At 35.2% G+C, this 13,132-nt stretch overlaps 1 protein-coding gene across 2 annotated transcripts in view; it reads left to right on the top strand.

Annotated features, from left to right (window-relative positions):
* The window catches only part of PIK3CB (phosphatidylinositol-4,5-bisphosphate 3-kinase catalytic subunit beta), a 134,259-nt gene that overhangs the window by 97,430 nt on the left and 23,697 nt on the right, over window positions 1-13,132 (top strand). The window contains exons 13-18 of one of the 2 annotated variants that reach the window (XM_037061186.1): window positions 1,643-1,764; window positions 2,073-2,138; window positions 3,696-3,839; window positions 5,036-5,135; window positions 11,517-11,695; window positions 12,730-12,839. In XM_037061186.1, coding sequence (XP_036917081.1) covers window positions 1,643-1,764; window positions 2,073-2,138; window positions 3,696-3,839; window positions 5,036-5,135; window positions 11,517-11,695; window positions 12,730-12,839 — 721 coding nt within the window. The remainder of the gene's footprint in view (window positions 1-1,642; window positions 1,765-2,072; window positions 2,139-3,695; window positions 3,840-5,035; window positions 5,136-11,516; window positions 11,696-12,729; window positions 12,840-13,132) is intronic. The other variant, XM_037061187.1, reaches the window with a different exon arrangement.

The following is a 13,132-nucleotide window of genomic DNA, read 5'->3' on the forward strand; positions in this document are numbered from 1 at the left end:
GACCACCTGAGAATATTGAATGTGTACAGGCTGCAGTCAACAAAGACTTCTGACTTTTCCCAAAACTAAAATCACCTTTGAAAGGGAAGAGACTTCAGACTGTTGATGAGATTGAGGAATATATGAGGCAGCTGGTGGTGATTCTAACAAAGGATTTTTGCAGAGTGTTTTGAATAGTGGAAGAGATGCTGGGAGAACTGTGTGAGGTCCGAAGTTACCTCCTTTGAAGGGGACTGAGGTGTCATTGTCCTATGTACAATGTTTCATGTATCTAGTATCCAGCAAATGTCTCTACTTTTCATATTTTGTGTCTGTGTACTTCCTGGACACTCTCTGTAATTAATGAGGGCTAAATAATTTGTAGGATTAAATAATAAAATATAAACTATTTTAATTTTATTTCCAAAGTTCAAGTTGTACACAAAAGATCAAATGACATACACAAAGCAGCCAGCAGGTAGTAACAGACCACTTCTCACAACACAATTTTGAGATTGGGCAGCCAGTTGAGAAAAAGTCTTCCAAGTCGTTGCCATCTGTGTGCCATAATTTTGTAACTCTGATGTTGTATACATTTTTTCTATCTTCCTTGGGGTTGATGTCAGTGATAAACCAAGAAAACCTGGTGAGATAAATCAAATATTAAACAATAATACTTTGTTAGATGGAGTTGAGTGTTAGAGGCCACATTCATATTGTCAAAAAATTTTGTTTGCTCTCCACAACCAGTTTTCTTCCCACTTACCATCCCTGATAAGAATGAATAATATAAACATATCAAAAGCTTGAGGACTAAGGAACTCTTGTCAGCAGCAACCGTGTTGAGTGTCTTTGAGCTATGATGGGATAGAGATAAAATACAAACATTTTACTTAATTCTCAAAGCTCCAGTCTCACACAAAAACTCAATAGCTCAAAAGGTTTGGGCTCTCTGGAACTAGGATTTTCGAAGATGTGGCTGTGTGTATCCAGACCTGTCCTCCACCTGCACTTCCCGCTCATCTCTCCAAGGAATTCTATTTTTATCCTATATCTGGACCATTTCTAAGTAGCATCTGTAAATAGGAGACTGGTTGTATTTATCTTGTTTTTAGAAAGTAAACAACTAGGTGCTATTTATTTCTAATGGAGTACTTACTGTGATTTAAAGGGTTTAAATGTCTTATGGTCAATAAAATGTTCAATTGTGATAAGATTCTCTTAAAATATTAAGAGTTCAAAGTAAACTCAAAATAATTTTTTGTTATTAATGAACCTTATATGTAAATTGCCCTTATTAACTTGAGTCTTGCAACTTTTATTTGCACTTTGAATTTTACCTTCAACTATTTCTTGGTCATTTTGTGCATGCATACATATTCCTTCCTTCCTTTCTCCCTCTTTCCTTTTAAAATTAAAAATTATTTAATGGCTGTTGATTGTAGAGTTCATATATTCAGTGTATCATTTATTTCCAGGTAAGTACTTAATAGCTTTTTTCCTGTTTATCTATAGAATATCTTAGCTATGTGAATCTTTATTAATCCGTATTAATAGGAATAGATTTTCGAGGCCGGTGTAATTACAAGTGTGCTTCTTTCTTTTGACCCATCTCTGCTCCTAACTCCTGTAATTTCTGAACCAGTTTCAATTTTTTAAACAGCTTCAGGCACTACTTCAGATTTGGCCTAAACTGCCCCCCCGGGAGGCCCTGGAGCTTCTAGATTTCAACTATCCAGATCAGTATGTTCGGGAATATGCTGTGGGCTGCCTTCGACAGATGAGGTATCTCATGTACTTGGCTTTTTGCTGGGCAAGGAACTGCTTGGGTGTGGATAGAGAAAGTGATGTCTACTTGAATGTCTCATAAGAAAGGAAGGGGCTAAGAATTGTTCAGTGTTTCATAAAACATTTATTCCTCCCTGCCCCCCATGTGCATGTGTGTCTGTGAGTACACACTTACTCTGTATTGTAAAACAAACAAAAACATACCAGATCAGAGGTCCCCAAGATCACCCTCAGGTTCCATGATTCACTAGGAGGACTCATAGGACTCAGTATATAATCATACTCTTGGTTATGATTTATTACAGCAAAAGGATACAGAGCAGAATTGGCAAAGGAAAAAGATTCATGGGGCAAAGTCTGGAGGAAACCAGGCAAGTTTCTAAGGTTCCTTTCCCAGTGGAGTCACACTAAATACATTTAATTCGCTCAGCAACAAGGTGTAACAACATGTTTGAAATATTGTCTACCAGAAAAGCTCATTAGAGATTTAGTAGGTAGGCTTTTTAATAGGGGCTAGTCTAGCACATACCAAAACTCTAGAGTTCCAGAAGAAAAATGGATATCTAACATAAGCCGTATGTTTGTGCAATTGAGGCACACTCTCACCTGTTATGGCGGTAGAAAGCCTTTTGACATCTTTGTTTCCAGATGCCAGCCAAGGGCAACCTTTTTCAGGTGGTAGCAGTCAAGCCTGCTCTGTTAACTTTTTCTATCTACCACTCAGAATAAATAAATGTTAATATTTCATAATGATTATTTTTAAAAACTTTGAAAAAATTTTGGGCAAATAATATCACAGTTAAAGATGAAGTCCTCATAGTTTCCTTACTCAGCTCTGATTACTTCCTTCACTTTCCAGAGGCAACTGTGATCATGAATTTTTTGTGTATCTTTTCTATACTACATTTTCATATTTTTACCATACTTCTACATCTATAAAATATAGATATAGAATGATATTATAATACATTTAAAATTCACACAAATGTGTTTTACAGTACATGTTTTTTTACATTTTGCTTTTTAAAAAATTTGAAGTTAGGTTTTTGGGTTCAATGTTTCCGATTATAGATAAAAGTTGTTTATTCCTTTTACCATTGTGTAGTATTCTGTCATAGGGATATATCTTAATTTTTCCATTTCTCTGTTGAGGAACATTTTAAGTTTTCTCCCAATTTGTCTGTTATAAACAGTGCTGCTATGAATATGCTTGTACAGTCCCCTTTGGTTGATACTGTGTAGAAATCCATGGGATTTATTTGCAAGTAGTGGACTTCAGATTCATATCTTACCTGACTACTGGAATTGCCTCTGATGGGAGTGTGTTTACATGTAAATGTTTGGGAATGGACACCCAATAGAGAGGCACTAACCTTAATTAATTCAACTCAGTTTAATTAAAATATGTTATTCAGTGATTGAACTCCCACTTAAAAATGCACTTATTTTCTTATCCTTTAAGCTAAAGTTAAGATTTTAATTGTTCATTGGTTATCTGGGAGAAAGAATTGCTTAACCCTTATGATAGGAAAGGAAAATAAATTGCTAAAGTACTGATATTATTTTTATTTTAAAAAAACGATTGGTTGATTGAGTACAAAGCTTTTCTAGCATGTCCAGAAATTAGTACCTAATTTTATTGTAACTCTGGGCTGATTGTAAATACAGTCATCAGTTCTAGCAACCTGAATAATTTAATAAAAATGCCCTGTGTGTCTATTCTTTGCTCCCATCCACTCTTGCTTCTGCCTATCTGAAATCCTCAGCCTTTCTTTTGTGTTAGTGGAATAGTGAGTGTAAGCATGCAACAATCCTAACCCCCCAAAAAACAATGTGTCTCAGTAAGTTAGTATTTGATAGTTTGATAGGAAGGGATCTTTTTCTGGTGCAGGGTGTTGAGTGACTTACTATGTCTTTTGTTTTTTCAGTGATGAAGAACTCTCTCAGTATCTTTTACAACTGGTGCAAGTTTTAAAATACGAGCCTTTTCTTGATTGTGCCCTCTCTAGATTCCTATTAGAGAGAGCGCTTGCTAATCGGAGGATAGGGCAGTTTCTATTTTGGCATCTTAGGTAAGTGTTTTGTATTTCAATTTGAGTCCACCTTGTGCTTTGATAACTATAAATCAGCATAAGATAGGACATTTTGCAAAAACAACCAGCTGCTTTAGTTGTTTCTGAGCCATCTATAACATTGATACTCTTCCTGGTGTCTTCTGTTTCTTGATAACCCAAACTCTTAACTTTCACTATTTGGCAGAATAATTTAGTTAATTATTCCTCCGTGCCTCCTTGATTTTTAACTGAAACTAATCATTAATGTGTTGCTGTTTTCCTATAAAGTGTATTTACTATGGTAATATATTTGAACTAAAAAACAGATTTACTAATTCCTTCCATAAGTTTGTGTTGGATTAAAATTTTAAAGTTTTCCTGTAACAACAGCATCTTTATTTTCAGCTTCTTTGTTAACTAGGTCATTTTCAGAAATACATGAACCTTATTTCACCTAGTTTGTAGAGGAGTAAAATCAGGGAAGAGGACTAAAGTTCTTTTGTTTCCTATGAAAAATACCGATTCCTCATTTCTGACCCTACCGAGACCTTTTTGGTTTTTTTTTCATCTGTACTTCAGAGAATTTAAAGTAATGATTATCAGAAAATAAAATAACTTTCTTTTAAGCTAAACTTCCTAAGGAAAATAAGTTCTTTATCTATAATATTTTATGTTAATTTTAGGGATTATATTTCTAGATCTTGATTTTCTTAAGAGTCTTTCCTTTCTTATTTTTAACTTATTTTCTTTTCTTACCCAGTTAAATTTTCTTATTTTAAACCTCCCAGGGAATCAGGTATTCCTTCCTCTTTCAATTGTGCACAGCATTCAGTAAGTGAGAAAAAATTGAATAGAAGCTAATTGAGGGACTAGTCAATTTTGTGATATGGGTCATGTCTTTATAATTATTTCTAAATTGGTAATATTACCTTTTTACTCCAAAAAGCAAATGAGGTAAGATATAAAATTTGGGGGTTTCTTGGGATAAATAAATAATTATAAAATCTTATATCTTTTTGAACTGTGATGTTTAAAGAATTAGAAAGTTAACTGTTCCACTAAAATTTTTTCACAAGAGGATGTGTTCTTTTTTTTTTTTTTTTTTTTTGGTTAACATCTTAAGTTAATTTTATGATAGAATAAAGAGTTCAGTACTTGTATTTGGTGATCTGAAGTGTTTGATAAACCATCATAATATTACTAACTTTCTGCAGGTCAGAAGTGCACATTCCTGCTATCTCCATACAATTCGGTGTCATCCTTGAAGCGTACTGCCGGGGAAGCGTAGGGCACATGAAAGTGCTATCCAAGCAGGTATAAGCTTGTTTTAATTTTCATATTCAGTTTGCCACATGGTATTTGATAAATTGCATCATATGCTATTTCATTTCATTATTTTAGAGGTTTTAATAACTAAACCTGATTAATATGTGTTTAAAATAAGAATTTAAGTCAAGAATGAAATTTCAACAAACTTAGTAGAAGATCACTAAATGAATGCTACCTGACAAATTAATCAGGGTTCCCCATAGTGTTTATAACAATACTAGGAAATACCTAGTTCAATATGCTTAGCAGTAGGTTTGTTGATGATGATGACAATAGTCACGAAATCTTTAGGCTCCTTTTTTTAAAAAAAGACTTTATTTATTTATCTTTAGAGGGGAAGGGAAAGAGAGAAGGAGAGAAATATCAATGTATGGTTGCCTCTCATGTGTCCCCTGCCGGGAACCGGGAACTGGCCTGCAACCCAGGCATGTGCCCTGACTGGGAATTGAACCGCGATCGTGTGGTTCGCAGGCCCATGCTCAATCCACTGAGCTACACCAGCCAGGGCATCTTTAGGCTCCTTTTTTCATGTCCCTGAATTACTCTTTTCAAATCCTGTAGTATTTATGATTCATATGCTCTACCATTTGTTTTACACGAAGATATTTTGAAATCTAAGTCCGTAGGTGTTAAAAGAATTCATAATCCTTAACTTGCTTTTTAAAAACTGTATATGTATATATGTCTGAAATTGTGATATTATCCTATAGTCCCTTATTTCCTACCCAGCCCTCATTTTCTGTTCATTGCAGATGGTGGCATATTAGTGATATTAATAGGTCAGATATTGTTTACTTTAGGCTAGTAATCACACTAAGTGTTTTAAGCGTGATTCTTACTGTACTCTGTTAATAATATGCCATAGTACTTACCAGCACTGTCTAGATTTGGCAAAGGAAAAAACTGAGGCTCCAAGAGTTTAATTTACTTACCTGAAAACTCACAACTATTGTTTTATTGTTGTTCAGTTACAGTTGTGCCGCCTTTTTCCCATTGCTCTTCCCTTCCCTGTCCCCTTGCACTCCCGCTCCCACAGTCAGTCCCCACCCCACTGTTCATGCCCATGAGTCCTTTGTACATGTTCCTTGACTTGTCCCTTCCTCTATTTTTAAAAAATATTTTATTTATTTATTTTTAGAGAGAGGGGAAGGGAGGGAGAGAGAGAGGAAGAGAAACATTGATGTGCCAGAGAAACATCTATTGGTTGCCTCTTGCATGCCCCCAGCTGGGGACCTGGCTCCCAACCTAGCCATGTGCCCTGACTGGGAACCAAACTGGCAACTTTTTGGTTTGTGGTATGATGCCCATCCCACTAAGCCACATCAGTAAGGCAAAACTCACAACTATTAAGTGACAGAAATAATATTCAAAGTTAGATCTGTTTAGATATAAAACTAAAGTGTTTTTTTAAAATCTGGGAGATTTTATACTTTTAGCAGCACAAATCTTTTAAAGTCAGAACTTAAACACAGACCCAGTATGTATTATAAGTCAACAATAATGTTATTTTATTAGTATAAATGTATTTTTAAGCTAAAATAAAATAGAAACCATTTAACAGAATATAAAATTTCAAAATTAGGGATTATTGTTAATAGTGGTAGTCTCAATATGCAATTATTTCTGTATTTTGTTTTTGAGATAATCCTGATTCATACAGCTAAGTAATTACAAATAATAATGAGTTTTTAAATAGCTTGCTTACAAATGAGAAGCATGACTATGACCCAGGCTTGATTTGCTAGTTGGGCCTTGGTTCCTTGAAGGATGAGATGAGAGCATTTCTGCCCTCAAAATAAAGCAGCCCTGTATCTCAGCTTCTTTCTGCTGGAACCCTCCATTGACAGATAACAACCCTATGCTCTTGTCCTCTAGCAGTACTTTCTTTTCTGAGTTGAGTATTATCTAACCTCACACAAGAAGGTTTTGTTAATGATTTGATATATATTTACTCAAAACTTATATGCCAGGGTTTGTGTTAGGTATCAGTTACGTGAAGTCAAAGTAGCTATGTTGCTCTTGTCAAGGAGTTTATATTTCATAGAGTAGGTGTATTATGATACCAGTGTTATGGGCGTGTCACAGAAGAACAAGATACACAACTAATCTACCCTAGGGCATTAGGGAAGTGTTCACAGTAGAAGGGACAGTTTGGGGTTTTGATGGTCTAGTTGGTATTAGCTAGATGAAAAGTGCTAGTGTTCTGCAGAGAAGCAGAACCAATGGGATATGTATATTTATGTATATATTTAAAGAGAGAGAGAGAACAGGGTGGGGGTGAGATTGAGAATTATAAAGAATTGGCTCATATGATTATGGAGGCTGAGAAGTCCCAAGATCAGCAGTCAAACAAGCTGGAAAGTTGATGGCATAGTTCCAGTTTAAATCTGCAGGCCTGAAAACCAGGAGAGCCAATAGTATGTAAGTTCTGGTCAAAAGCAGACAAGCTTGACACTAAGAAGGCTCATCTTGCAGTTCAAGTCAGAAAGCAGGAAAAGACCTATGTCCAAGTTCGTGGTAGTAAGGCACGTGGAATTTCTACTTACTCTCGGGAGGGTCTGCCTTTTCGATGTAGTCAGGACTTCCTATGTTTGGTTGAGGCCCACTCACATTCGGGAGGGCAACCTACTTTTCTCAGTCTATTGACTCAGATGTTAATCTCATCTGAAAACACCCTCAAACACATTAATAGAATATATTGGGTTAAATATCTGGATATTCCATAGTTTAGTCAGGCTAATGCATAAAATTAACCATGACAGATCAATTAAGCATCCATATACAGATTGTTAAACTATACTTAATCTACAAATAAAGACAACAACAAGATCAAAATTTCACCTAGCATGGTACAGCTACCCTGAGTATAACTAAAAATGCACTAACCTCTTTCCCAGCAGAGGAGATAATGCCCTTGAGTGGAGTTTATTCTTTTCCTTGAAATCCTGTAAATTAAATACTGTGATGTAAAATAAACAACACTTAAATACTATGGCATAAAGTCAGTTTATCTTGTGTTACCTGAGAAGGGAATAAGAAAAGGCAGAAACAAAGACATTTCCTATAAACATACAACACAAAACACAAATAGCAAAAAGAAGAAATATTCATGACAATTAGTCCTCATTTTTGTAAGTGGTTACATGGTCATAGCTGGTATTTATCATTAGTTTCTTCCAACCTATTCTGTATTTCCTTTGCCTTTAGCAAGCTCCTCAGTTGTCTGTGATTCTTTACCTGCTGAAATGACCCAAACCTTCCTTCTTGAATGGTCTAGGCCATTAGTTGTCCTGCTTGAATTGGCCTATAATTTTGACCTTAATCACAGAGATTAGCAATACCAAGAGATCTCCCGTATTCTAGAAAAACTCTTCCTAACCTCCACTGTGGCGTAGTAGGCCAATTTCCCCTTGGTGCTCAGGATCAATCACTCCAGCCAGCATCACAATGCCCTTATTTGCCTCTTGTCTCAGAGGCTGTCATGAGAAGTGCAAAATAGCTGGGAACGAGTATTCAAGCTCAGTGGCATCATTGTTTTGTCTGCCAGTGAGAGCATTCCTCCCTTTGTAACTAAAACCACTATGTCAGCAGAGCGTATGGTCACAGGAATAGTAAGTAACAGTTTTGCTAGTGATTCAATAAGTGATTCACTTATTGTGGGAGTAATAAGTAATACCACCTCCATTTCCACACCCTGATTCCTGGACCCATGAATTCTAGCAAGAACAGAAACAGCATCATATATTGGCTACTGATTTAGAGCAGATACAGTCTTCTGGAGAACCTTGCCCCAGCCTGCAAGGTATTGTCACCTAGTTGGTGCTGTAACTGAGTCTTTAAAAGGCTGTTTCACTCTTCTGTCAAAGCAACTACTTCAGGATTATAGGGAATATGGTAAGACCAGTTAATTCCATGAGCATGCGCCCATTGCTGTATTTCAGTTTCTGAGAAATGAGCATCTTGATCAGGAGCAATGCTGTGTGGAATACCATGATGATGGGTAACTATAAGTTCACAGGTGGTAGTTTTGGCAGAAGCATTGAGTGCAGGGAAGGCAAATTCATATCCACTGCATTTTTCTAACTCTAACTCATTTGAATTGCCAGAGAAATTTCCATAGGTTTTCAGAGATAATTTTAATAGTGATTGATTTTTCATTCATGATAAAACCAATTATATCTGATCCCTCTTTTTGGAAAGCTCATTAATGATGGCAGTAATAGCTAACCACTTATTATGGGCCATTTATTCTTCATAAAAATATGAAATTGATGCTATTAATCTTTTTAATTTTCTAGTCCCCTTTAATCAGTCGCATACTTGTCAGTGTCTCTTGTGTTCATGACTACCACCTTAATCCAGTCCATTATCCTCTCACCTGCATGTCTTCATTAACCTCCTAAATTGTGCCCTTTGTTCCCATTCTTGTCCCCTACACTCCACCCCCTTTCTCTACAGATAAAATTATTCCTTTTAAAATGTAGATGTCTTATCTCATTTTCTATTTTTAAATCCCTGTAATAGTTTTCATTATATGGAGAATAAAAACCCAAACCCTTTGTCAAAACCTATAAGGCTACACTTGATGAAGTCCCTACTTCTTTGACCTCACTCATATGCTCAAACTATACTGGCCATTTTCTTGGTTCTCTGGGAACCTCAGCTTGACTTTTATAACAGCATAACGTACATATGCTTATATGTATGATCATTATTACTTTTTTTTTTAGACTGATGACTAACAAGGGGAAGACTGCCTTTTACATGGTAGTTCTTATACTCACTGTAAACCTGTAAAAAGACAAGGTGTTAAAGCACTTGAAGTATTTGACTTATGGACATATGGGTATTCAGGACACTGTTCCAGGAAATGGATGTCAACACAATTAGTGATGGGGCATGAAAATTCACAACTGTATAAACATGGAAGAAATTCAAATTTGAAATACTTCAAAAAGTTTCTGTTTGCATAGCCCATTTTTCAGTTTGTTCCCTTTTTATCAATGTTTGCATAGCTTCTGAAATTGTTGAAATAAGGAGTGTCTGGTTTTGACAGATGACTAACTTGGCAGGTTTTAGCCATGTCACTTTTATCATCAAGCTACATGGAACTTTCTCAGTTTCTTGTGAGTATGCCCTCAGCCTGTCTATAGAAACTGTGTGCCTGAATTCAGCTCCCTACAGAGGCTTAGTGGTTTCCTTGCAGAGAAGCAGAGTTTGAAAATGAAAAGAGGGTATAAAATAAATCTTCTGTTTATGGAAATTCAAGCCATGGGGTTAATAATTTTTTAAATAAATTTTATTTATTGATAGGAGAGACAGAGATATACATTGATTTGTTGTTCCACCCATTTATGCATTCATTGGTCAATTCTTGTTATGTGCCCTGACCAGGAATCACATCCCCAACATTGGTATATCAGGACGATGCTCCAGCCAATTGAACTCCCTGGCCAGAGCCCATATGTTTTTTGTATAAATATTTATATGCTTGTTATATACAACTTACATATACTCTGTTTTTATCATTAGTTGCTTTCAGTTTTATAGCCATATGGTAAAACCTTATGATTTATGGTTGGCCATGGCTCTCTTGTGGAATGTTACATAATATAGCATCGAACACCCTCAGTAATTAATTAAAGTTGACTTTTAAACTTAGTGGATTTGATTAAGTTGCCCATAGTTAATTCATATTATACCATTTACATAACCTTTTTAAAAATTTGCATATGTTTTGGTAGCCAGTTACCTCATTATAAAAACAAGTAATCAATTTAGGCTTGGACAACAAATACTGTGTCTGTCTGTATCTTATTTATTATAGAAACAATCCATTTTAACTCACCATTAGTGGAAAGAGAATATACTGAGAAGATGTCATATAAGAGTGATGATAAGAAGCAGGTAGTAAGGTTGAATGTCAGGAACTCCAGGGTTACTTGTATATAACTTTTCCTCTTATGCTATGGAGTTGGCCACATGTAGTGGTTCAGATTAATTGCGTTTCAAATCGTAGCATTTCAAATTCTATTGCTCAGTAAGATGTAGAGTTCCGAGTAGTTTAAGTTCCATACTTACCTTCTTATAATCTTTGTCCCTTTACTTTTCTCTGATTTATAAGATTCCATGTAAGAAAATAGATTTAGAAAGCTTGAAAAATGGTGCTTTAAGTAACAAGTGAAAAAGTAAGTTTTTAAATACCGTTGTGTCTGTTGTAAGCCAAGCACCATTTTTACTTTAGCTGGTTGGGGTATGTGTGTGTGTTGGAGTGGTTACTGATTAATATGGTCAAATTATATGATAGTACTTTATATTATTTTTAACCATGAATTAATTTTGGTGGTGGGGAAACTTATTTTTCAGGTTGAAGCACTCAATAAGTTAAAAACTTTAAATAGTTTAATCAAACTGAATGCAGTGAAGCTAAACAGAGCCAAAGGGAAGGAGGCCATGCACACTTGTTTAAAACAGACCGCTTACCGGGAAGCCCTCTCCGGCCTGCAGTCGCCTCTGAACCCATGTGTCATCCTCTCAGAACTCTAGTAAGTGACAGCCTGCGATAAAACTAGTGAATCTTACATAAAAATAGCAATAAAGAAGAAAGCATTTCTAAGTGACTGCCTTGTAGGAGGAATAAGTTCATCTGTTAGCCCTAATAAATGGAACATAATTAAAGAAGGGAAATCTTAAAAGTACTAGAAGGTTATTCTTGTGTACAATAAGATGTATGCCTGCTAACTAAATTTACCTAAATTTAGTGAAAGTCATTACAAGTTAATTTCCTTTCAATTGTATGTAATTAAGTTTGTTTTCTATAACTGGTTTATAGGAGTCAAAAGTCCTATTAAGCAAAATGTTGGTACTTGTCATTTAATAGTTAACATATTTTAAAATTATTTACTAATTAACTTTCCTATTTCAAAATGAGATCTTGAATAAATTTGGAAAATTATTTTCTACTTTTTTATTCTCTACAGAAGTAATAGTAGAAAAGTAATAATGTGTTTTTAGTATATCGGTAATCAAAGTTGATTCCTTTTTAAGAAATCAAGAATGAACTTTTAATAACCCTAATTTTAATTCCATAATATGTTCTGTTTGTTAATGACCACATATAACAACATAAACTTAAGAAGAAAGAAAAAAAGGGGTTAAAAATTATCTATTGAATTTTGAGAGAGAGAGAAAAACATTGATTTTGTTCCCCTTATTTTATGCATTCATTGGTTTCCTCTTACATGTGCCCTGACCACAGATAGAACCTGCAAGTTTGGCACATTGGGACAACGCTCTAACTAACTGAGATACCCAGCCAGGCCTGAAAAAGAAGGAATTTTAAATGTAGGTAGTGAGAGGTGCAAACCTGGGTTTTCAGTCCTGTCCATCTGGCATCACTACACGCCAACTGAGACCGTCACCCAGGTTGCTTTTCTACTGAGAGGAAATGTTCTAGTTCTAAATTCTGTAGACTGGGACAGGCGAGGGGTTCTCTCAAGTCTAGTATATCATGACAAAATTATAATCTTGCCATATCTTTACATTGAAGTGAGCTAATTTTACCTTTGTTTGATTTCAGTGTTGAAAAGTGTAAATACATGGATTCTAAAATGAAGCCTTTGTGGTTGGTGTACAACAACAAGGTTTTTGGTGAGGATTCAGTCGGAGTGATTTTTAAAAATGGTGATGGTATGTACTGAGGTTTTTACAGAACCAAATTCCTTAGTATTTCCTCATTTGTTGTTATTTTGCTTTATCTGAAAGGCAGTGTGTGAATGTGTAATAATGATAGCCAAAAGAGCTAGTTATTAATGGTTGTAAGGTTGGATTCAGCATGTCCTAAATCTTTTTTTTCTCCCTTTTACTTCCAAAATACAAAGTCTGTCTATTCCTTTGGTCAAAAGCTTGTGAAATACAACAGAATATTTTCAATAATATATTCATACATTTTATTTCAATGATAGCAATTTTGATATTGCTGC

Source organism: Sturnira hondurensis, unplaced genomic scaffold (assembly GCF_014824575.4).
Source record: "Sturnira hondurensis isolate 20B ecotype Veracruz unplaced genomic scaffold, ASM1482457v3 Scaffold0013299, whole genome shotgun sequence".
In the NCBI taxonomy this organism is placed as follows: domain Eukaryota; kingdom Metazoa; phylum Chordata; class Mammalia; order Chiroptera; family Phyllostomidae; genus Sturnira; species Sturnira hondurensis.